Genomic DNA, 26397 nt, shown 5'->3' with positions numbered 1-26397 from the left:
TTCCTCATGCAAGACCATTTTGTACCCATGCACACTTTACACACAACTCACTGAAATGAGGAAAGGCATACCTCATAAGAAGTGAAGTGCTTTGCAACATCGAATGCAACCAGTCTAAAAGTTGCTTGACTGTTATACTTCTACATTAATCTGCTATCAGTAACCTTGGCAACACTACCAAAGCCTCAAGAGAGATCAGAAGTCTTATGCCCTCTTTGGACTAGAATCTGGGAGACCCATGTCTGAATTATCTTTCTAACACAGAAGCTTGCTGGATGACCTTGGGCTAGTCACTCATTCACCCTAACCTACTTCATGGGATTGCTGTGAGGATAAAACAGAGGAGAGGAGAATTATGTAAGCCGCTATGGCTGAGACCCTGGAGAGCTGCTGCCAATCAGGGTGGACAGTGCTAGGCTAGATGGACCAATAGGCTGAAGCACGATAAGGCAACTTCAAAGGTCCAGGTGCAGTTGTTCTCCCCGCCCCCCTCCAAAAAAAGTTGAGTACAACATATCAAAAGTAACGGAAGTTTCCAAGCCTTATGGAGAGGTTAGTGCTGAAGAATCACCTACTCCCATTCTCAGTGAAGGATATTAGATTATAGGCAGATGTTCCAGCTGCCAAACCACCATAGAAAACCAAACGGAAGGCAAGCAGAGCCACAAAAGGCAGTTATCCAGTTTCACGCTTCTCTGTTGTCCAAATTGACTTCCACCCAGGCTGAGGGCTACTGGCAGTGCCATCAGCTTCAGCACCTGTCAAGCCCTGCTGGGATCTTTGCCAATCCCAATTTAAAAATAATTATATATAAGGAGAAATCTGCTTAGAGGGAAGGAGTGGGAGAGAAGCTGGCTCCTGAAACAGGCGCAAGACTAAATCCCCCCTTTAATAAAGTTGTAACACAAAGTTATCCAGAATGTATGTGTGTGTGGGGTGGGGGGGAGTTCTGGCAAGACAACTGGAACCATCAATCAAGTCCTCCTTAGCACAAAGCCAGAAGGCCTGCCTCTTGGTTCTCAGCTGCCCTGTCACTCTTCATCTCTTTTGTTAGCTTTAGACTATAAGTTAATGTGACTAGTGCTGGCATCTGTGGGTTGCATTTGTTGAGCCTCCTGACTGGAACAGAGCTTTTTAACTTTGTTGTATTTGTGTGTGTGTGTATATCTGCACCTGGAAGCCATGGCAACCTCTGGTAACTGGAGGACATTCAGAGAGGTGGCTGAATAAAGCCTATCCCTGTCCTCCTGGTATTTCAAGGAAGGCTCCTATTCAAGTACTTGCCAGAGTCGGCCCTGCTTAGCATCTGGGATCTGATGAGATTGGGTTGCCTGGGCTATTCAGGTCAGGGCAAGAAAAGCTTGTTTGACCCAATAGTGGCTTTCAGTTTTCCTGATCAACAAGCCACTGTTTACTCTGAGGCAAAGCTATGTCCAAAGTTCTGGCAGACCTGATGAGTCTGAGACCTCAGCTCTTTGGGGATTCAGTTCTGTCAGGCTGGGATGTATTTTGTCTTCTGAATGAGAGCATTTGTATAATACCTTCTAAGTGTTCAAAGTACCGTATATTCATTCTCTCAATAATCTGCACAACAGACCTGTAAAGTAGGCCACTGTTATTATCTCCATATGGGGGTGGGGGGGTAGAGAGATGGAGGATGAGAAAGAGAGATTTGCTTAAGGCCACCTGTTGAATCTGAAGCACAGCCAAGATATGAACCAGGGAGTTTCTGTCCCATGTCTCACACTTGTAGACACATGGTTCACACTTGTATACATCACTGCCCCCACTTGGGTCAGCCCCTCTATAAAAGGTGTGGTAGGAACAGCCAATAATCAAGGCTGTGTGTATTTCACACTAAAATCAAACTTCTACACCAAGCATAACTGGATGCTGCTACTTCTGTACATTACGCAAAGCTAGTTATACAACCAAGAAGAAACATGCAAATATGTTTTCTCTGGTTTTGCATCAGGACTGGTGCAGGAACTGAAACAACTGAAAAATTTTCAACAAACACCATTGCTTCTAAGGTCCCTGCCCTCCTCAGGCTCCACCCCAAAATCCCCAGGAGTTTCCCAACATGGACCTGGCACCCCTACCCCCCCTCCATCCCGTCAGTGGCCAGGAGAGACCTGGCAACCCTAAAATGACAAAAATGAATAGTAGAGTGTCTTAATGATTGTAGATGGGCCTTGAGTGTTGGGGAGTGGTTTTGTTCAAGTGTACAAGCTGGCTGAGAGCCGTCATGTCCCCCACCCCCCCGCCCTCTTACAACCCAGATCCAAACCATGTGTCTAATTTTGCAATTTTATTTTTGCACACACATGCGTATGTGTATCAATGTAGGACAAACTTCTAACATCTGATGAAGTTGGTTGTAGTTCACAAAACTTTACTATCACAATCAATCTGTAGTAAGTAAATCAATAAGAAATCTATTTACATTTACCCTTGTATCTTTGCCTAGCACAAAATAGGGGCAAATTAATTACGTAGTAGTGCTGAATGAGAAATAATGGGATCATTGCGATTGGTTTTGCTGACATTTTTTATAAAAAGATTGTTATTTGTCATGTAAAATGAAGCTTAATGTCTGTAGAATCAAAGTAGCATTTACAAAGGGATATTACACATCCCACCAACACAACAACCACCTACTTCCTGAAGTTTAAAACATAAATGAAACTAATTGGAAAGGTGGAGAAGGAGTTCCAACTTTTGTTCCACATATGGCTGACAGCTCTTTTGGGAATTTCCTGGAGATCTGGAGAGGTGAAGTCTGAGGAGGATAGGGTTTGGAGAAGGAAGGACCTCAGAGGGGTATAATGCCATAGAATCCACCCTCCAAAGCTACAATTTGCTTCAGGAGAACTGCTCTGTAGTCTGAAGGTCAGTTGTAATTCCAGATCTCCAGGCCTCACCTGGAGGCTGACATCCCTAACAGCAAGATGGATTCATATTCCCTTACCATCTATGATGGACTGCACTTTAAAAGCAGGTTTCATAGCGCAGCTAAACCAGAAAGCCAGGAGGTTCACTTTTCCCTGGAATGGAGAGCTTGAGTGACAGGCTGCTCCTCTTCTCTGATTGGCTAGCACCAGCTGAGGAAAATATATGATCAGCTGAGCATTGAGGGGAAAGTCAGTTGGAGCTCAGTTCAGTGTTGGAGCTGTTTTGTCAGGTAGAACCATTCTGAAGGCAGTCAGTTGGTTTTTGACAAGAGATCGGCGTCACTGAGTCTGACAGGATGATAAGTCAGACAGGTTCACCTGCTGAAAGAAAATGACTCCTTGCCTAAACTGTAGTATTCCCAATTTGAGGAAGAATTCAATATACAAATTCAAAGTCTAAGCATAAACTGAACTCCGCTTACACAGACACCAGAACTGAGAGAGAGTTTTGGCAAGAGTGATTGGGATAGTGTGTGGACACTCCCTATCAAGTCCAAAAAAAGAACAGGGTTAATTCTTCTGAGGAGATTAAAGGAAATGGTTTTATATAACTCAAGAAATAGAAATAGAAATAGACTGTAATTTAACAAAGGAGTGATCAACTCCAGGAAATCTGAACTGCCATAAGAGACTCAGAAGAAACACTGTTGCTGTAGCTTAAATGTCGACAGGATGGAACAGAAAGTCTGTTAAAAACCACATGCATCTACACACTACTAGCAGCTGCTCAATCACGGCAGGGAACTAAAATAATTTTGGCGGGAAAATCTGCCTCAGAGGGGGGGAAGTAACTTCATACCATCCATATAAACGGGGAAGGGAGGAAGCACCCTTTAACTATTTTGATAAATCAAGGGAAATATTAACTCCCATTGCTTCTGTTTATAATGTTAACAAGCATTTGTTGCTATATTACTATTAAATATGTTTTAAATTGCCAACCAGGGATGAGATGGAGTTGAGACCAAACAACTGAAAAATAATGGGGGGAATTAGAAATAGAAGACATAGGGGAATAATGGGGGGAATCAGAACCAAAATAAATCTTAAGATCTGAATCTAGTTCTTGGAAGGAAGTGGGATTCCTGGAAACCTTCATGAAATTTTGGTCTATTCTACAAGCAAATATTCTACAAGCAAAAGTACAGTGACATAGGAGCAAAATATGTGGGAGTGGGGAAGATTGCTGAAATCTTTTCTGGAGCCCTACACAGCTCTCTGACCAATACTCTCTGCTTTCCCCTTTGCACACAGAGCCAGGCCCATTCAAACATAAACTTCCTTTCACATAAAGAACGAAACAATTAGTTCATCTAAATATTCTTTGGATCAGTATCTCTCCAGTTCCCACAAAACTCAACTTTGCACTGCCCTGGCCCTGAAATCTTTAGCGTTATATTCTTTGGCTGACCATGCAGCTCAGGGTCTAAAACGTCCTCCAGATAAACATGTTCCCATTGTCTTGTGATAAGAGAACAGCCCCCATGTTTTGAGTTGCCAAGAATTTCAGAACATCAGAGTGCAAGGAGAAGGCTGGAGAAACTCCATATTTGGGGAAGTCCCAGGTAACTATGTCACAAAAGATAGACTGGGCTCTACTCTGTAGCTTTGTTAGCATAACGGTTAATCCAGCCTGGCTGAGCTTTAATATATGTGTGAACCCCACCCTGTTTGCCTTCACTCAGTTCATATGACTGGCATAGAGATTTTGCTGAGCTAGCTGGCTTGGTGCCTTGAAGGCATATCCTTAGCTGAGCTGGCTGGCTAAAGGATGCTTTGTTGCAACAAAGCCCTTGGAGATCTCCTGGACTTGAATGGAGGGAGGAACTAACATTGCTGAAGGTGACTGATGCTCCCATTTTTAGACACATTCCCTCTCCATACCCGGCTACTCCTCTCAGGCTGACATCACTGTATCCCACAGAGCTATATAAGCAGTAACAAAGCAGAGCCAGTCTGAGCTGAGGATTCTGCTTGCATATGCCAACTGCCCCTCTGCTTCCCTCCAAGTAGGAGATACAGAGCAACATGCCCCCCAAGAAGGATGCCCCAGTGAAGCGGCCAGTAGCCCCTCCTGCCAAACCAGCTGCTAAGCCAGCTGCTGCAAAGCCAGCTGCCCCAGCAGCTAAAGCCAAAGAGCAAGATACAATTCCAGCACCACCATCAGCACCAGAGAAACCCAAGGAGCCTCCAATTGACCTCTCCAAAGTGGTGGTGAGTGAGGCATGGCATGGGTGAAGGGGCAAGACACCAGGCCTTTGCAACCTCCATTGGGAAAGACATTGGTTGATGTAAAGAGTTGACTGTCAGATTAATTTCCCTGCTGTGAAATAATTTCCTATAAGGAGCCATTCATTTGAGCATGGTTGGCTATTTTATTGCAAGATGTTACTAACATGTGGCTAAAGGAGGGGGTAAATATAGTGCAAACTGGGAGCACTCAATGTGAATCTGCTGTGCTATGGAGAAAAAGTGCTAAATATTCACCTGTGACTGTTGGAAAATTGTAAATACAGAATATAATTGTGTCCTTCTGAGCCCAAGCCACAGAGATGGTGGTAAAGATGGCGATTCAGTAAGATTGTGAGACTAGTGACAGACAATAGTTGTAGTGATTGGAGAAAGCATTGCTTCCCACAGAGGAACCATTTTTATTTTCTCCTACTATTATCAAATAAGTTTTGCAGATTTTTGAAAAAAAAACAACCCATAAAATCCAGCAAAATAACTTTTACCAGAAGTTCAAGTGGTAAATGAGCACACCACTAGCGGGGATTCTACTTTTAAATCCCTGGCTCCCTGAAAACATTACTGACATTACTGAAAACCCTTTCCATGAAAATGTCTAAATTCCTTCCAGGGATTCAATTATTTCTCAGAAGTGGGAAGATCAGAATGAGTGGGAACCAAAACAAAACCCCTAACATTACTTGGTGGATTGAAATGAATGGACAGGCTGTACGTATGTGTGTGCTCAGGCACACAGGCACATGCTCACATTAATATCCATATCTGCAAGGGACATCAAATAATTGGCAACACCGTACTCTGTTGGGTTGTATCCAGCAACTGGAATCAACTTTCCTTGGGTTGGAAAGGATTGGGGAGGGGCAAAGAATGGCAAACATTTGCATCCACCAATGCCTTCCAATGATGGAATGCTGGATCCAGCCTGCTGTTTCCATTGTATCTCTCCAAGCTCAAGTGTCAATTAGATTTTTAAAAAGGGGAAGGGAGCTATTGGAATGCAAAAGTTAATCCCCGCTCTGTAAATAAAACCTCTTGTACAATTTTGCATTTTGGGAGAACGTGGATTTTGATTAATTTGCCCAGCTAATTCTAGCTGAAGTACAACATAACCAATCTGATTTCTCTTACTGGAAAGAGTAATTTAAATTACAGATTTTATACCTTCAAAAGCATATTCTTCAGGCATAAAAGACTGGGTGGGGGAAACCCACCTGTTAAGGAAGAGAGAGAATGCTTGTCCATATCTAGTGAATCCATGGGTGAGCAGGGACTTAATCAAAGTTAATTATCTGGGCAAAATTCACATGTGCCCAGTAAAGTGGGCACACTGCACATGTGAAAAGCAGAAAGAGTGTATGAAAACACTGGTACTGAATCAATTGATGGTCATACAGGAAGTCTTATTTATAACTGCATTTCAGCCTTCCTGTGCTTTACAATGCCTACCATGATGCATGGCCAATGGCTGAGGCTGATGGGAGTTGTAGGCAAAAAACATCTGGAGAGCCAACGTTCCCTACCCCTGGGTTAGAGTGTCAGGTAAGGGTCTTGGAAACCAGGTTTGAATCACCATTCTGCCTTGGAAAGTTGCTGGGTGACCTTGGGACAGTCACTCTCATGAACATTCAGGGGCAGTTGCTAACCTTCTTTTACCAGCACCAAATATTGTGGCGCAATCTTATTATGAGCATCCTTGCTTAGCTATCAATGCAATACAGATGCAGAGAGACCTATTGTGTGAATCTTGGTTCACTGCAGACTATTTTAACTGGCATTGGGCGGGGGAGTGGGTGTGGTATAGTTGCTGAAGCTAAAAGATTGGTACACTATGGTGAGCTGGGTCAATATGTGTATTTACTGCTGTTAAAAAATAAATTTGATAACAACCCCCAAAATCATTTTACGTCCACTAATGAATTCTCAGTGCAAGCCTCAGCAAACCTCATGACAATCAGAATCTCAAATCTCAGATACTGCTTGCTGATTTCCAAATAGTGACCAATAACTTGATGTCAAAGAATGTATGCCTGATAATTCAGCCATATTTGAGGCTACTTGGCAGGGTTATTGTTGTGAGCATGAAAAACAGAATAGGAAAATGATGGTGTCAGCAGCTTTGGGTCTTCATTAGGGAGAAAAACAGCATACAAAAGATCTAAATAAGTAAGTAAGCAGGTAGGTGATTTCAGTCTGTTGTCCGCAGAATCACAGTAGGTCTAATAATTTTGAAACCTGCAGTGACACAAAAAATAATGAGGAAGTTTCAAATCAGGCGAGTCTCTTATCTCTTGGCAAGGCCAGTTCTCCAGCTAAGCCACCCAAGTGGCTGCTTGGGGGCAGCCCGATGGGAAACGAGACTGGACTGTGCACCACAGGGGCTCACCTTCCTTATTGACATCTGTTGCACGGGAGGCATGGTATCCTCTCTGGCCCACAAGACCATCAGCTGGTCCAAGCCAAGCCCCAGCACTGTTGCTGCAAAGTCTTGGCTTGGACCCACTCAGTGGCAGAGCAGTTAAGGTTGCCAATTGGCCAGGGGGAAAAATGTCCTGAGGTTTCATATGCAGAAATTCATATTCAAACAACAGACTGAAATCACCTACCTGCTTACTTACTTATTTGGATCTTTTGTACGCTGTTTTTCATGGCATAGAGCTCAATAACACTACCTAATAATTGCTACAAATCAAACTGATATTAAAGAGACAGTTGGAAGGACCAGTTTGAAAGTTATGAGCTTTTGTGTCCACTCATACTTCTTCAGATAAATAGAAATGGAAGCTAATGTTTCATATATAGAGAGAGATGGCTCTACATAGGTGAACAGCAAATTAGCATATTTTAGACCAACATGGCTACCCACCTGAATATATGCTAATTTGCTGTTCACCTATGCAGAGGCATCTGCCTATATATATATGAAATGTTAGTTTCCATTTCTATGTATCTGAAGAAGTGTGTGTGCATGTGCACACAGAAGCTCATGCCTTGTGATTAATATTTTTTCCCAAAAAAAAGGGTACAGAAGGAAAAAAGGGAAAGAGGAAAGTATAAATTCATTAATAATTTTCAAATATTATGAATAGTTACATACAAGTAAAATCAAGTAAAGTCAACTGTTTTAGTCAGAATACATAATTTCACATGTAAGAACAGACAGTAAAATAATTATCACAGTATTTTGAGGTGAAGTATCTCTTTAAAATAATAGACAAGAATGTTCTTAATTGCAATATTTTATTAACTTGAACAATAAAAGGTTACATTTTTAGGAAGCTCATGCCTAGTTGATCTTAAAGGTGCCACTGGATCAAAATCTGTTCTGCTGCTTCAGACCAACATGACTGCCCACCTGGATCAACCAGTTGGAAAGCTGGCAGCCTTAAACCCAGGCACAGGATGTGTGTGTTAGATGTACCTTGATAGAGGGAAAAATATCTTTAATTGTCTCTGTCTGTAGATCTATTCTGCCAGAAAGGAAGGAAAACACAGGGGCAGGCCAGTGAATTAACAGAAGATAAACTGCTGTTTTTGCTATGTAGTTTTGCAATACTAACCTGGCCTCCTGGCCACAATCTGTACTGTTAGTCATGATAACTTAGATGAACCTTCCACGTTCAAAGGCTATACCTGCTGGAGTATTGTACTTCCAGATGCGTACGGCTAGCCTGTTCTGTTTCAACAAGGCAAGTTATTATGTCAGCTTACCCATAAGATTTGACATATGAAAGTAACAAGAACTTAAATATTCAGAAACCATGGTAAGCTTGGCACAGTTTTTCCTGGCAGAAATTATGTGCAGCCACAACTTCACCAGGTGCAGCCTCACTTCATCAAGGGAAGGCTATACCTGCTGGATTTCTGTCTGTCATTTAGCTATTTAAGGACAGAGTGACTCTGAAAGTTATTAGGAAAAGATGGTGATTCTAGCAGAAATTGATGAAGCTATGAAAATACTAGACACTTTTGGGAGAGAAATTTCTCCCATCCCAACAGGGCCTCCTGTATTCAACAATGGTGACTGGGAAGGGCAGCATGCTAAGGTTAAGAGGTCAGAGGGACAAGATAAATTTAGCAATTGAAAAAGCTTCTGTTATTTTAACGACAGGTCTGAAACAGTAGGCCAAAAGCCCGGTATTTGGATTGCATTCTTGGAAAGCTGGACCAGAGACAGGTGGTCACAAGCAGGGGGATTAGCATATCCCCTTTTTTACAGGGAACAGTTATTTCAGTCCTACCTCTGTAGCATTGCTGTGCTGGGATGCCACCTTCCGAGCCCAGGAAGATCAAGTTGCGGGAGGATTGGGGTTGTTCAGTGAGCAGCCGTGCTCTCTAATGTGACAAAATTCCTGAACCAATGAGGTAGGGACTCCAATAAAGAGAATGACCACCAAGATGAAAATGTAAGCCCTTATTTGAACCTGATCTAAATTCCAGTCTCAGGAACCTCCTGCTGGACTGGCATGACTGCCCCACTAGACATCTCCTCTACGCAGAGGACTGTTCCATCAACGACGTCGCTCCCCAGCCATGAGACTGAAACAGCCTACTCTGGGCTTGCCTGAAACAACACCAACTATGGTCACCAGTGTCACCATGACAACCCAGAGGGAGGAGTTAAAATGGGGGTGCACTCTGTTGGGGACCCTGCATTAAAATACATAGATAATGTTCAGTTGTACTATCCTTGGGTTATGAAACAAATAAAAAAGTACCAGAAGAAGAAGATATTGGATTTATACCTTGCCCTACACTCTGAATCTCAGAGTGGCTTACATTCTCCTTTATCTCCCCCCCACCACCACCACAACAGACACTCTGTGAGGTGGATGGGGCTGAGAGGGCTCCCATAGTAGCTGCCCTTTCAAGAACAGCTCTGAGGTAGCTATGGCTGACCCATTTCAGCAGCTGCAAGTGGAGGTGTGGGAAATCAAACCCAGTTCTCCCAGATAAGAGTCCGCGTGCTTAACTACACCAAACTGGCTCCAACAGATATACTAGTATTGGTAATTGTATTGGTAATCCATAATGCAATTGGCAGTGTTGTATAACCAGTACAAACAGCAAAGATGAAAAGACATTAAACACATTGGTCACTAGGCTAAGAGTACAACAGAGTATTGTGAGAGGGATATCAGGTTGCCAACTCCACTTTTGGAAATTCCTGGAGATCTGGGGGCAGTAACTATGGAGGGAAGAGTTTGAGGAGGGCAAGGGATCAGCAGAGATGTTATGCCACAGAATCTGCACTCTGAAGCTGCTATTTCTTCCAGGGGAATGGCTCTTTGTATATGGAGATCAGTTATAATTCCAGGCCTCACCTTGGGGTTGGTACTGGAAGCTTTAGAGAGGGAGACAAAATTGTGGGTGTCCTGGTCACTGTGGGAGCCCATGGTGGAGGGCAAATAATGTGATCTGCTTTCATATGATTTTTCAGTTGGGTCTGAGGGGGCAAGGGGGTGGGGCCTGAGGGATCTAGCATCCCACGACAGCTCTCAACAGCCCTGATAACAGAGAAAACACATCTCTGGACTAATGTATTGGTGTTGATACATAAATTAGGAAGTGAGACATACTTGGGAGTCCTGGATAGCACAGGGCATAACCATAAACAGCAAAAGAAAAAGAAAAGCTATGCTATTTTCCCTCCTTGCGCATGACACACACACTCCTGCACATTAATCTGGTCTGCCTCTTTTTCTGATAGTTGTAACAGGGCAGAGAAAAGAGAAAAAACAAAAGTTGAAAAGCATGAAAGTTGTGAGGTAGATTATTAGAGCATCTGTATGAGGATAAAACAATCTTGTACAAGATCACACCACATACTAGTTCTAGGAAACATGCTAGGCACTATTGTGCTAGCATAACCCCACCCATAAGGACCAGTATATCATAAAGACTTATGAACAGTATAGTTTGGACAGAACTGGTCCAAAATATGTCACTGTTCTACTCAAGGTGAAGAAGGCCTTTGGCTAAATTTTAAGACTGGTCCAAATTCCAGTATAGTCGTAAATAAATATTAATGGTCGTTGGTAAGATATTATCAGACTTGGATCTTATACCTTGTTTCTGCTCATGCTTCCTTTTCCCACTGTGGAACTGTAAAGTGCCTCACTGAAGGGGAATGGTTTCTGCAGCAGAGGACTGCCTCTGCGACAGATGAAGGAAGCTCAAATGGACACAAGCTATAGGATGCAAGACACAAGCTATGGAATGCAAGATCTACCTCCCCAGGCTGTGGAGAGGAGCATAAGTGAGATACATAGTTATTGCCTGCCACAAATCTTATAGGGTAAAGCAACCATAAACAATATATGAAAATAAGAAGAATGCATTTGTGGCCACATAATCTAGTAGATAACACACAAGCTGTTTCATTTGATCTGTGGGATCTTATTAATATCCCTGGAGTCTAATCCTATGTATTAATCAGAAGTAAATCCTGCTATGCTCTGTGGGGCTTACTCCCATAGAACATGGGATTGCAGTCTTAGAATTCCAAGTTTAATTTTTCCCCAGTAAATTTCTACCCCTTAGGGACTACATAGGTATTTTAAAAAATGGATTCATGCAGCAACTCAAGTTGTCCTTCAGACAACTTCAGATGAAGATTAAATGGACAGGACAAATGTCAAACTGACACATGCACAGAAAAAGATGGATGGTACATAAGCCTAGCTTTCATGTCCAACTGTTAGCATTCCTTTCAGAGCTTTAACATCTGCTGTAGTCATTCAACTCTGCCTGATAAGGGTTCTGCAAGTCCTAAAGACTGGTTATTATAACTTCCCAGTTCTATCCACAACATCCCATTTCAATAACTGTCACTCCTTTCTTGTTATTTCCATAATTTCCAATAACTTTCTTTCCTCTTTCCAGATTGAATTCACTAAGGAGCAGCTAGAAGGTAAGTTCATCTCTTATGGTCAGACAATGGCTTTCTCAGCCTTTACACATTAGTGTGTTTGTTGCCTTTAGCAGCCTGTAGGCAAACTTATCGGTGATTCACAATGGAACTCTTCTCTAGCGAAACCTCTGTTTTGTGTGCATTAGGCATTTACTTTCCCAAAGCTCTCAAAGCCAGAAAGGTCATCATCACTGCATGTCTGGTTCCGACAGAACAAACTCCAGATCTCTTCCTCCATAATACATAATAATAGAAGATGGTATTAGCATGACAGTAATAGCATGACAGTAGATCCTCACTTCCATATCCAACTAAGTGCAATTACAAAATGTTATGGAATATATGGGAGATGTCCAGGTATACTTAGTTGTGGCCTAACATCATGAGCCAATGATTCCTAATGCGGTGCCCAAGGGTGTTTTGGCACCTGACAATGTGTTTCCTGCTGCCCATTTGTTATTTTCCCAAAGCATCTTTCCCCCAAAACAAAGAACCAGGCCTGGATTTCCTTTGCTTCACTGCAGTGAGTAAGATGGCCAGGAGAAAAATGTCTCTTTAACAGAGGCTTAATTTGTGGAACTGGGCAGGTGAAGCTTTTCATTGACATGGAGGTAAATCACATCACCAGATAGTTGTTGCAGATCAAACTGACAGCTAGAGGGACCAGTTTAAAACTTGGCAATCCTAGTGAGAAGTGCTTCAGAAGAACCCAGAAGCATAATTTTTGTGTCCATTTGGAAACTGCTACCTGTGATTGGACCCAAAGCTATGGCAGCCATTTTGTTGTTGGCATCCACTAAAAAGGTAAAGGTAGTCCCCTGTGCAAGTACCAGTAGTTTCTGACTCTGTGGTGACGTTGCATCACAACTTTTTCATGGCAATCTTTTTATGGGATGGTTTGCCATTGCCTTCCCCAGTCATCTACACTTTACCCCCAGCAAGCTGGGTACTCATTACCTTGGGAGGATGGAAGGCTGAGTCAACCCAACTTCTGCAGGGATTGAACTCAGGTTGTGAGCAGAGCTTGGATTGCAGTTCTGCAATTTACCACTCTGTGCCACAGGACTCCTATGGCATACACTACCTGTTCTCAAAATTCTCACCAGTTACAGGTTCAACAAAGCTATGGGCCTCTGAGAGAGGAGCTTTTCAGTGACAGCTCCACAACTATAGAGCAACTTTCCCAGAGTTTTTGATCTTTAGGAGGTAGTTGGAGACAGTTTTATTTAGGACTGCATTTGGTTAAGTTTAGTAGCAATCCTGAACAGTGATTTCAAATGTTGGTTTTATGTTGTTAATGTATTTTATCCAATGTGTTTTATCTACATTGTAAGCTGCCTTGAGCTCTGTAAGGAAGAAAAGTGGCTAATAAATGTTTTAAATAAATAAAATAAGGAAATATTTTATTATTTCCCATTCCAGATCTAATTTTAGTCACCAATCATGACTTTTGCAGGGAATGCTACCATTCTAATTTATGTGTTTCATGCATAAGTATTTATGAGTAGGACCCTGAAAAGAATTAGAAGCAGCTTGTTTTATCCCAGTTGTCTCTACTATGCATTTAAAATAGTATAACTGTAACCAGTTTTAGAAGCACAAGTTTATATTAAGGATGCGTCTTAACTAGGGTTGACAGGTACAGCCTGGCAATACAGTTGTCAGTTCTGGGCTGGGAAATTCTTGGACATTTTTGGGATGGAACCTGTGGAGGGCAGGGTTTGGAGAGGAGGGGGAACTCAGCAGGGTATAAAGCAATATAGTATATCCTTCAAAATATCAATTTTCTCCAGGGGAATTGAGTTCTGTTGTCTGGAGATCAGTTGTAATTCTGGGAAGTCTCCAGGCCTAACTGGAGATTGGTAATGTTAGTAGGCAACCAGCAGGAGATGGGGGGGGGCAAGGGTGGGGGGGCGCTGCTAGCAGCTACATTATATCACTTCCAGGGAAAACCCAGAAGTGCTGTTTCTGGCGATTCCTAGAAAGGGCAGTGACATCATGCCATCAGTCAACTGCCTTTGGGGGGGGGGGGGGCATATTTTTCACCACTGCCACTCCCTTATGGAAACTGTAAAGCTTTTGTTCAGTAATTTAAGAAGCTGTAGTTGTGATGGGCTGTTTTCAAATGCCTCCACACTATAAACTTGTGCTTCTAAAACTATTTTTACTGTAATAGCTTTTAAGCAAGGCATTTCACATAACAGTAAAAAAAAATACAAAATTTATAAACAGTCCACTTGGTTTGAAGCAATGACTCTTAATATGCTTGGAAACTAGTTTATCTTTGTAATGTAGAGATACCTTTGGAGACTACTAGCATACTAATATAACCATCCTGCTGTGAGTCTCCAGAGACATAGACAGTAATCACCTTGTATTTTTTCCAGCTATTCCTTTTAATCTTACATTAATGGAATTGATGTATATACAGTGAAGCTGAGAGAGAGTATAGCCTAAGGTCATACAGTGTGTTTAAACAATTTATTGGTAGCATATGGTTACAAAACTGAACTATTTCTTAATTATTTTTCCCCCCCCGCATTAACCCATATGACATTTCCATCCCCCCTTCCTCCAATGTTGACTTCCCCGAGGTTATAAATTCAAAATCAATATTAAAGGCACTTCTAACTGCTCAAAGTTCAATATATATATTCTTACTACTAAAAAATTGTCCAATGTTTCTTTACTTTCCAAATTTTCTCCATATATCCTTTAAATTTTCTCCACTCCCTTTTGAATATCTCTAAATCATAGTCTCTTAGTGTTCTAGTTAGTTTGTCCATTTCGCACCACGATAAAACTTTCATGGTCCAGTCCCATTTCTTCGGTACTTTTTCTTGCTTCCAAAGCTGCGCGTATAATGTCCTAGCAGCTGATAGCAGGTACCAAATTAGAGTCCTGTCTTCTTTTGGAAATTTTTCTAATTGTAATCCAAGTAAAAACGTCTCTGCAGTTTTCTTAAAGTCATAGCCCAAAATTTTGGAGATTTCTTGTTGTATCATCTTCCAGAATTCTTTCGCTTTTTCACATGTCCACCACATATGGAAGAAAGAACCTTCATGTTTTTTACATTTCCAACATCTATCCGACATTTTCTTACTTATCTTAGCCAGTTTTTTCGGAATCATATACCACCTATACATCATCTTAAAACAGTTCTCTTTAATACTTTGACAAGTTGATATCTTCATTGAGTTCTTCCAGAGGTGCTCCCATGCATCCATTTGTATTTCTCTGTTCACATTGATTGCCCATTTGACCATTTGAGACTTTACTACTTCTTCTTCTGTAGACCATTTCAATAATAACTTATATACTTTTGATATCAATTTTTCATTGTCACCTAGCAAGACCCTTTCCAGTTCTGTTTGTTCTTGTCTGATTCCCTCTGATTTTATGTCATTTTCCATCAAGCTTTTAATTTGTTGCATTTGAAACCAATCATAATTGTTATTTAGCTCTTCTGAGGTTTTTAATTCAATTTTGTCTCCTTGAATCTTAAGCAGTTGATTATATGACATTTCTCTTTTTTCTTCGGATTCAGCTGTTATTTTTATTACTTCTGCTGGCACTATCCATAGCGGTTTTCTCTCGTCCCCGTATTTCTTGTATTTTATCCAAGTATTTAGTAAAGTATTTCTGACATAGTGGTGAGAGAAAAAAACATCCATTTTATTCTTCCCATAGTACATGTACGCGTGCCAGCCCCTCATTACTGCTTTATAGGTGTTCCATACTGTTTGAAATTCCATATCCTCCGTTTCATTTATTTGGAAGAATGCTGCAGTCTCCTTTTCTAAGAATGATACAATGTCTTTATTTTGTAGTAAATCCTCATTAATTCTCCATCTTCTTGATTTCCTTTGCAATTTTGTAGACCAGCATATTGGATTATGGTCCGCCCAAACCTTTGGAAGAATCTCAATTTTTTTTGTTATGAGGCCCAAGCCTTGGGAACCCCATAACATGTCAATTCTGGAAAAAGAATTATGCCTTGCTGAGAAAAATGTATAGTCTCTTACATCAGGGTTGAACTTTCTCCAAATGTCTTCTAAATTTTCCTGTTTAATCAACTCAAAGAAAGAATTGGGTAGCTTCCCTTCTTTATCATTCTTCTTTGAACTTGATCTGTCAAGATTATTTTGTATTGTCCCACAGCCTAAGGTCATACAGTGAGCTTTCTGTCTGAATGGGTATTTGAACCCAGGCCTGAGGCCTTTCCAGTCCTATCTAGATACACTAACTGCTATATCATGCTCATACCTACTGTAATTACACATACAGGAATTCCCTCCTAATCCTATTATGTCAAGTTTACACAGAAAGTCTCACTAAACTAATTGGGTCTTACTCTCTAGGAATTTTATCTGTTTTGCACATGGCTTTTTAAATAGGAAAAAAAAAATCCAGCAGGAACTCGTTTGCATATTAGGGCACACCCCCTGACATCACCATTGTTTCTCACATGACTTTTTGTGGGGAAAACTGCAGTGGGAACTCATTTGCATATTAGGCCACACACCCCTGATGTCAAGCCAGCCGGGACTGCGTTCCTGTGTGTTCCTGCTCAAAAAAAGCCCTGGTTCTGCATAGTTTGTTGTTAGCATTTGTCTCTAATTTGGTAATCCTAGTCCAATTGAATTGTTCATTTGTTGTTTTATGCTATCTAAGTGCACTGTTTTATATCCTGTAATCCACCTTGAATCCCAGTGAGAAAGGCAGACTATAAATAAATAAATAAAATTCAATTTGATGTGGACAGGAGGAAGAGACATTCCACTGAAACCTTCAACAGCAAGTGGAGTGAATGTTCCATTTGCTCAACTGACAGAGGAGCATGGGCTTGGGTATAGCTCTGGACCATGGCTACAACGTATACTTTGCATGCAGAAGGCCCCAGGTTCAATCCCCAGCATCTTCAGCTAAAAGGAGTCAATTGCAGTGATGAAAGGAAAGGAACCTCTACCTAAGACCATGGTGAGCTGCCACAGGTCTGAGAAGACAGTAATATTCACAGACAATAAAGTACTCATCTTCACTGACCTTGTTTAAACTTTGGACACAATTCCCTTTCCCCAGTTTTCATATGAACATACAGGGCTTTTTTTTTTTAGCAGGAACACACAGGAATGCAGTTCCAGCTGACTTGAGGTCATGGGGTGTGGCCTAATGTGCAAATAAGTTCCTGCTGGGTTTTTTCTACAACAAAGGTCCTGCGTGCATATAATATCATGATTAAAATGTACATTTTATTTTGGAAATGTAATAACTATATTGTATAATGATAAAGAGTTTGCAGCCCAGACTCCCCCCATCCCACAAAAACCACACAGCCCCTAGTAAAGTGTGTACCCATTTCCTACCTCCTGTTTGGATGCGCCCTGGGTCTAAATAGCAATGTCTGTGTACTACCCAGGGTTGCTATAGGATTAGAGGTGATATCCAAATATAAAAAATGAATCCCTCAGCAACTAAACCTCTTCAGTGAGCAAGATGATGCTTCTTTGGAAGGGTCACAGGAATCCTCTTGAATGTGGGAAGGAAATTACCTCTCTGTGTTCATATTGGCCATAGATATTAGAAAATGGGCAGTTTAAACAAACTACACAGATGGTGGTGTCTAATTTCTTAGGATTATGTTAGTCATCTAGTTGACAGCAAGCATGACAAGCTTGACATTTTATCCCCAAAAGCCCCAGAGGCCCCCCACTGCTTGCCAGTGCCACGACCTCACCGCATTGTGAGTTTGATCTGATCTCCACAGATTACAAGGAGGCCTTTGGGCTCTTTGACCGAGTTGGTGACGGCAAAATCCAGTTAAGCCAGTGTGGAGATGTGATGAGGGCCCTGGGCCAAAATCCCACGAATGCTGATATAATGAAAGTTCTGGGACACCCCAAGCCTGACGGTAAGTTGGCTCTGCAGTCATTTATATAAGGAAAGGCATGGCAGCAGAAAGTTAGGTTCCAGTTCAGGAGATTATAAAAGATTATTTTGCTTTAATTTAAGAAAAGGTCACTTTCTGTTTCTCTTTAAGATTCCCCATTATATCCCCTACCCCCGGCCGCCTTACTGCTTGTGGGCTTGTTGCCAGGTTTTTTGACCAGTAGTTTGGTTTCTGCTGATAATTTTTGAAAAACAGGGGAAAGCCCACAAGAATGGCAGGTGGGAAGGGGAAATGGCATTGACTGTGGCACTGGATGTGACTCCACCCTTTCCCCCAAACCACTTTTGATTAGAATCTTTTAGGAAAGATCCTATGCAGATCTGTGAGAAGTTACAGTAGATCCAGGGAAAGCCAGGAAGGGAGACAACCAGAGAATGAAGTTTTTATTTATTTCATATATTAAATGTATCAACTGCCCTCCCTGGTAGAACCAGGCTGAGGGTGGTGCACTTAAAACTCAGAAGAACCCAGTTTTGTGGAAAACCCAGAACTATTGCATTTCAGGAGGCCAGGCAGAGCTATAACTCCCTGTGGAAACAACCCTTGAGTATTATTTGCCAGGGTCTACAGAAATATATCACCCCAGAGAACCACAGGAAGAAGCAAGGACAAACCGAAAAAACTGTGGAATATTAACGAAGTCCCAAATGCTAGAAGTCGCTACTGTTAAACCAGGTTTCAAAACTCTCTTGAAGGTGAAACAGCCTGAAGAATTAATTTTATACCTCAATATTACATATATTTCATTATTATCACAGTAAATTATAAACAGTCAAACCTAAATTATAACAACCAAAGTCCCAGTCCCATGTAAGCATGTCAGTTTCAGACTTCTGTAAATAAGCTACTGAAGTCTGAAACTGACATGCTTACCTGGGACTGAATGGACTGAGACTTTGGTTGTTATAATTTAGGTCTGTTTACAATTTATTGTGCTAATAATGAAATATATGTAATATTGAGGTATAAAATTCATTCTTCAGGCCGTTTCACCTTCAAGAGAGTTTTGGAACCTGGTTTAACAGTAGCAACTTCTAGTATTTGGGACTTTGTTAATCTTCCACAGTTTTTTCGTTTTGTCCTAGGGTCTGCAGAAAGCCAGACAAGATGATTGGGAGGATAAGTTTATGTTCAGAGCAGGGAGTAGTCTGCTCTGCACAAATCACCTAAATTATACACACTAAATTAATGCTGAAAGTGAAATAAATATGCATAATTTAGTCTGCTTTGAGTTTTTAAGGCTGCAGTCCTATGAATTCTTACAAGTCCAAGGTCTGAGAAAATGCATAGAGGGTTGCACAGCAAATGACTTGGAGTTCAAAAAGGCTGAATAATAGAAGGAAAAGAATGGTGTCAACACTGGAGCTAAATGGTCCTCAATATATAGGTGGAAGGACTGAGAGGTAGGAAGCTTTGCAAGGCACCTAAACTGCATCTTCTGGTTACTGTCAGGGCATTTGCATACACAAGATTTGTCATTGAGCTTTAAAGCTTAAAGAGAAAATCTGGTACATGTTGTGCATACCCAGGAATTATTTATTTATGAAAATCAGCTGGAAGATTCAGAGGAAAGCTTACACTGGTGGTGCAATCACCAACAATAATGTTTACAATTGTTCTACTTGTCTTTTGAGCTGAGGCTCTATAACTGGCTGCTCCTAAACACAGAGTGCATCTTCCTGAATCATAAGGCTGCAAACTGCTGGAGGAGGGGAAAGCACTAAGATACAACAAGCTTTATCACTAGTTATGTTAAATATTGTCAATTGGAACAATAGTACTGATCATTTCAATGCCATTTGTGCTCGTTCACTGAAAAAAGGTCCTCCGGAAGTTTTAAAAGGTCATTGCACAGAAACCATCTCTCTACATTGAAGCAAAAGGGGTATAAATCTCATGCATGAAGACATTTGAAGCCTAGCCCAGTTCTTCCTCTGATCCTGTCTTCCTCTTTGAAACCACAAGAGTTTAGAATCTTGTCATTTTCAAGGTGTAGGATGCAGCTTCCAGCTCCTGCACTTTCCAGGGTTGCTATCTGCCTGGAGGGAGGGAAATGTCCTGTCCCTTTAATAGAGACTTAATAAGGTGTTATTTACTAGGTGATATTATTTACTCACTGAAGTAATAAGCTACTCCATAGATTGGGCCTCTATTAAAGGGACAGGACATTATTTTGCAACCCTTTGTACAGCTGATATGGAATTGGGAGTACTGTGAGGGGGTGGGGACTGTGAGGAAAAAAAACTTGACAGTGTTTCTTCTCATTTTGTACATGTGACATTATTCCTCTTCCATTTAGAACTGAATTCCAAGAGGGTGGAGTTTGAAGAGTTTCTGCCCATGTTGCAGACTATTGCCAAGAACAAAGACCAAGGCACCTATGAAGACTATGTGGAAGGGCTCAGGGTCTTTGACAAAGAGGGAAATGGCACTGTCATGGGGGCAGAATTGCGCCATGTTCTGGCTACCCTGGGTAAGTTCTAATTCTTGGCAGGTGATTTCTGTATTTGTTTGACTTCACAAGGCTTGGGAAGTGTTTGGAACTCATTGGCTATAAGCAGGGCCTTTTTGTAGAAAAAGCAGGACATTTGCATATTAGGCCACATTCCCTGATGCCAAGCAAGTCAGAACTGCATCCCTGTGTGTTCTTGCTCAAAAAAAGCCCTGGCTATAAGGTAAGATGCACCCCAGATCTCAAATGAGCAGAGAAGTCTCTTTCCTACTCATTCTATTTGCCTCCCTCAGCTGCTACAAACTAGAAAACCATTAAAATGGCTGATGTGGCTACAATGAGTTCTTATTTGAAATAAGATCATCCATAAATAGGATTTCCAATCTCTAGGTGGCAGATCTCCTACTATTACAATTGATCCTCTGACAACCAAAATCAATTCCCCTGAAGAAAACAGCTGCTTTGGAGGGTGGACTCAATGGCATTATACTCTTCTGAGGTCCCTCTCCTCTCCAAATCCCACCCTCCCTAGGCTCCACCCCCACCCCCATCTCCAGGTATTTCCAAAACCAGAGCTAGCAGCCCTATTCCTAAATCAGCTGGATGGCTTTGGGCACATTACTGTCTACAAAGTTATTTCCTTCCAGCTATTTTGAAAATCCTGATTTCTCCCCCATAGTCTAGTATCATCATCATATGATCATCTGCATATATCGGATGGGAGCTGGGTTCTAGTCCTAGCTTGGCTCTCCCCTCCATGCCACTGGAGGACTTTTTAAGGATGTTATAAAAATTGATAATTACTATTGTGCTATAATATAATATTAGAATGGTCTTTTGGCAAAATCTACTAATTCCTCTGAATTCCTTTTAAAAGGAAGTGCCTGTCCATTTTCAATGAGAAGAGATAAGTGGGAAAGTGTTCATACGCTGTGTGGGAAGCACTCCCTTCTTGTCTGGTTTTGCAGGTGAGAAAATGTCTGAAGAGGAAGTGGACAGCCTATTAGCTGGACATGAAGATGCCAATGGCTGCATTAACTATGAAGGTGAGGAGAGGACTGGTTGTTTATTTAAGTGATTTTGTAAACCTGCCAATCTGAGGTCAAGAGGCTCACCAATATATGAAGCATATATCCTAAAAGACAATGAAACCAGAAAACTATAATTTATAATGCAGTAGCTGTAAAAAAAAACTGGTAACAAAAAGCAGCTGGAAAAAGAAATAAAATACCCAATTAATAATAAAACTAGTACAGGTATAGTGGGAAAGAACATGAGACTATATCGCTCAAAAACTTTTTAAAATTAAAAAAAAGTTGCATGGTCTGATGCTCTAGATATCAAACTCACTGAGGACTGTATAGTGTTAGGTTCAGTCTGATTCTAGTAATAGTGTTTCCCTGTCTCAAAGAAAAATGGGGTGACACTAAATGTGCTTGCTGCAAGGCTGGGGTCCTCATTTGTGACGAGCATTGTATGAACTGTTGGGCATTGTATGTGGCAATTGCCAAATACATCTTTGAGCTAAACTAGGATTTGAACCCAGAACAGTTCTGTTGGTAACTGAAACCATGAGTGTCAAATGGCTGGTAACTCCTAACTGTTCTAAAGGGAAAAAGGGGTTTTTTAAATCCCCAAAGAAAAGAGGTAGTAGAAGAGCCCTTCAGTTTTTCATTTTGTCACACAAGTTACTGCAATGGCCCACAGCAATAGAGTGGCCCCGTGGCGCAGAGTGGTAAAGCAGCAGTACTGCAGTACTGTGGTCCGAACTCTCTGCTCACGACCTGAGTCAACGTCACCCCAGAGTCGGAAACGACTGGTGCTTGCACAGGGGACCTTTCCTTTTTCCAGAGCAATAGATGCTCCCTGGAAAAGAGACAAAAAATGCTTAGGGACAGCTGCCATCTTGAAATATTCTATGGACCAAATTGGGAGTGGACATGTGATTATAATTTTCTAACCACTCTCTCCCTTCACTTCCACAGCCTTTGTCAAACACATAATGGCTGGCTGAGCTGACCTCAACAAGTAGGTGTCATACTTGCACGATTGGTTCCTTGGGTCGACTGATGTGTGCTGTTTTTTTAATAATAGTTCCTCCCCTGCAACTGAGCAGTACTGACCCAATTCCTCAGACTGTCCTTGGATAGCTTAGAAGTTTTTATGCAGTAGCTCACAACTTTAATGCCAGTAGAGGTTGAATTTTTGCTCACAAGACTCAGACAGCTTAGAGGGAACATTGCACATGACCATACATTTTCCATATTTTTTCTCTATGCAACTGTGTAGACAAAATATTGCATGAAGCAGATGTGAACCTTCACTATTAAAATGTGAAAGGAACCCAGATTAAGATTTGATATTTGTGTACTTGTTTGACATTTTCCAGAGAGCCAGCCAGGGTTCTTTCCTAAAACCAGAACAACAATCTTGTGGCATCTGACAAATGAATGGTTTTGCTGCAAAATAGCCTTTCATGAGCCTGTGCCCACTTCATCAAATGCATGAAGTGTTATATATAAATACACAGGAGTACAAATGGAAGAAGGTCCCAAGTAACAGTATTTCCCTGTCTCAGATTCTAGTAACAGTATTTCCCTGTCTCAAAGAGAAATGGCCAGAAAGCCATTTAGAGGCAACTGATTCAAATTTGCTAAAGAAGCCAAGCCAGCTCACCAAAGAGCTTCATCACATTTCAAACACAGTGAAGTGGGCTTGATCCCTCCAACCCAAGCCCCAAAAGCTGCAATAAATCTGAGAGAGTTTAAGGTGACACAGGATGATTTTGTTCAGACAAGCTTGAGAATCACACTTTGTTTCCCCCCTCCCTCAGATCTGTTTATGGTGATGCCGAACAAATGTACTCTTCAGGCATATCTCCTAAATTCACCATCTTGGCTTCGGTGTCCCTTTCTTCTACCTATGTATAAAGAACACAGCCTCTCCCCATTCACTGCTTCTCCCAGTACTGGCTGCAAAGAAAAATGTCAACAGGGTGAAAAACAACTGCAACCACCTACGGAACCAGAAGAGGGCACCTTCTTGTTACAGCCTCTGTGAGCAACATCACTCCCTTGTACTTAATGACTTTATGAACACTGCTCTTTTTTCCTGAACAATAAAGTATTTGATTTTCAGTCGTTTTCGATCTTCGTTCATCATCATCTTCCTTGTGCCGGTGTGAATACAATGGATCTCCTGAGATTGTATTGTTGCCAGCAGGGGTGTAGACTTCTCAGTTTCCACTTGAGGGTGAGGCTAAACCTGGTTCAGGCCCACATTTAGCAATCTATATTAAATTATTTAAATATGAAATCATTTATATTTTCAAAAACATATGCCATCAACAATCAAGTGGTTTAAAAATATTTTTTCACTGGCAATAGTCTGAATCTCAGTCAAAGTAAAAGGACTCTGTGAAAGGAAAGGTGCCATGCTGCTTCATTGAGACAATTTGAGTATATATTTCATTTGTGTATGAATTTAATGAGTGTAGCTTCCTGTAACAAGAGGATAAGAGAAAAGAAACAAACAACATTTTCTAACTGAGGCACTCAGGTTGGAAGTCAGACGAAAGCATAACTCATCTAAGAGAATTTATGAACTAATTGCTGCAAAGTAAAAAAAAAAGGATACTGCTAAAGCTAGAAAGGGCTTTAATGTATTTGTGCAAAGGGTAATAAAGATTACAAAGCAGATTGCCTTCTGCTTGGTAACTAAATCCCACACAGAACAAAAACTTACATTGCACAGTAAATCAGAAGCGTGAACTTCAGGAGAGTGGCAGAACTTGCCCCCCCCCACCCTTCCCCTGATTTCCTAGAGGGTGTCAATGCATCCACAGGCTGCTAACCATCACTCATGCTTTCTCTTGACTTGGCCTACTTTATAGCACACCATATAAGTTCAGAACAGAGATCTCACCATCATTTTCACTTGGCTTCTGCAAGCAATGAGAAGGAAAGGGGAAGGGGAGGAGAAGGAGAAGAAGAAACTTGTTTTGTGCCAACACCTTTTCCCTAGTGTTTATGGGAAGTGGGGAGGGAAAAAAGGGGAAAGAGACTGACTCCACTTTCCTTTTCCCTCATGCTGCTGCCCCACCCCCAGCTCAGAAGCTAAGTAGGGTCAGTGCTTGGAAGGGAGAATACCAAAGAAGACTCTACACAGAGGAAGGCAATGACAACCACCACTGCTTCTCACTTGCCTTAAAAATCCCTAGCTGGGGTTGCCAGAAGTCAGAAGCAGTCTGAAGGCATTTGCTAATCAAATGTTGTTAACAGTTCAAAATTAATCTCAGATCAGCATGATGCACCTCCTGGTACGTCACAGCATCCATTTGAATACATTTACATTCATTCAGGGGAGAAGAAAGATACATCCATTCACCTACCAGGGACAGGGCTGGCTCTCCAACTAGGCAAATTGGACCCTCAGTTTTTTGTGGTGCGTGACCTTGTTTGCGCCCCCAGTGACTGTAGCCAGAACTGCAATTTAAAATAAAAGTAATGATGTTCTTTTGGCTGGATGCAGCATTATGCAAGGGCCCCCTTCAAGGACCTTCCTCAAGCTGTGCCCAGGACAGACTGCCCCCCCTGCCCCCTTGGTGCACCACTGAAGCTAAACAGGGTATTATCGAAATAACTGGTGGTTTCTGGGAAAGTAGTGAGGTATCTGGGTATGCTTATTTCTGATAATTCAGAGCAGTTGATTCAACACATTTGTCAAACATCCTTTGAATTGTTTGAAGTATAAAGTTACTTTCTAAAGGAAGCGCAATCATAATAAAAACTATGTTTGACAAATTCATCTGGAATAAAAAGAAACCTATATTATGCCAGCAAACAAATAAACAAATATTGGAGGGCATATGGTAATGAGTTAGGCACCTATTTTTCTACAAAACGACCCGACTATAAATAAAAACTAATGGGGTCCGAACTGGCGGAGACCGACCAGCAGAGAGATCTCGGGAGTCATAGTAGATAACTCACTGAAAATGTCAACTCAGTATGTAACAGCAATTTAAAAAAAAAAGCCAAATGCTATGCTAAGGCTTATTAGGAAGGGAACTGAAAACAAATCAGCCAGTATTATAATGCTTCGGTATAAATTGATGGTGTGGCATCATTTGGAATACTGTGTACAGTTCTGGTCACCACACCTCAAAAAAGATATTATAGTATTGGAAAAAGTGCAGAAAAGGGCAACTAAAATGTTTAAGGGGATGCAACACTTTCCCTATGAAGAAAGGTTAAAGAGGTTAGGGCTCTTTAGCTTGGAGAAATGACTGAGAGGTGACATGATAGAGATTTTTAAAATTATGTATGCATGGGATAGAGAAGGCAGAGAAAGATGTATTTGTCTCCAATTCTCGCAGTACAAGAATTTATGGACACTAAATGAAATTAATGACCAGTAGGTTTAGAACAGATGAAAGGAAGTATTTCTTCACTCAAAGAGTAATTAACATGTGGAATTCACTGCCACAGGAAATGGTGGTAGCTACAAGCATAGACCATTTAAAGAGGGGACTGGATAAACATATGGAGCAGAGGTCCATCAGTGACTATTAGCCACAAGGTATGGGTGGAACACTTTGTTTGGGACAGTGATGCTCTGTGTTCTTGGTGTATGGGGGGGGCAACAGTGGGAGGGCTTTTGGAGTTCTGTCCCCACTGGTAGACCTCCTAATGGTACCTGGGTTTTGACCACTGAGTGACACAGGGTGTTGGACTGGATGGGCTATTGGCCGGATCCAATATAGCTTCTCATGTTCTTAAATAAATACATCCAGGGCACCCATCAGTTTTAAATTAATCCTATTACATTCTAATAAACTGAGATTATTAGTGGCAACTATCTATGTTATACACTGAAACAG

General features: G+C 41.4%; 1 protein-coding gene across 1 annotated transcript; it reads left to right on the top strand.

Moving 5' to 3' along the window:
• Positions 1–4894: 4894 nt before the first annotated feature.
• MYL6B (myosin light chain 6B) lies at positions 4895–23653 on the top strand. Its single transcript, XM_060253065.1, has 7 exons — positions 4895–5168; positions 12087–12114; positions 17882–18025; positions 20364–20537; positions 21485–21562; positions 22502–22544; positions 23350–23653. The coding sequence occupies exons 1-6, from the start codon at positions 4983–4985 to the stop codon at positions 22528–22530; spliced, it is 639 nt and encodes a 212-aa protein (XP_060109048.1). The 5' UTR covers positions 4895–4982; the 3' UTR covers positions 22531–22544; positions 23350–23653.
• Positions 23654–26397: the final 2744 nt, after the last annotated feature.

The sequence above is a fragment of the Heteronotia binoei genome, chromosome 13 (assembly GCF_032191835.1).
Source record: "Heteronotia binoei isolate CCM8104 ecotype False Entrance Well chromosome 13, APGP_CSIRO_Hbin_v1, whole genome shotgun sequence".
Taxonomy (NCBI): domain Eukaryota; kingdom Metazoa; phylum Chordata; class Lepidosauria; order Squamata; family Gekkonidae; genus Heteronotia; species Heteronotia binoei.
The sequence above is the reverse complement of the archived record's forward strand: the minus strand, read 5'-3'. Positions and strand labels throughout refer to the sequence as shown.

Bases quoted from the DNA above. Each gene is read 5' to 3' on its own strand.
- MYL6B (XM_060253065.1), top strand. From the start codon at position 4,983: ATGCCCCCCAAGAAGGATGCCCCAGTGAAGCGGCCAGTAGCCCCTCCT. The intron at 5,169-12,086 runs GTGAGTGAGGCA...TCCTCTTTCCAG, and splicing joins TTGACCTCTCCAAAGTGGTG to ATTGAATTCACTAAGGAGCA. The intron at 12,115-17,881 runs GTAAGTTCATCT...TGATCTCCACAG, and splicing joins CACTAAGGAGCAGCTAGAAG to ATTACAAGGAGGCCTTTGGG.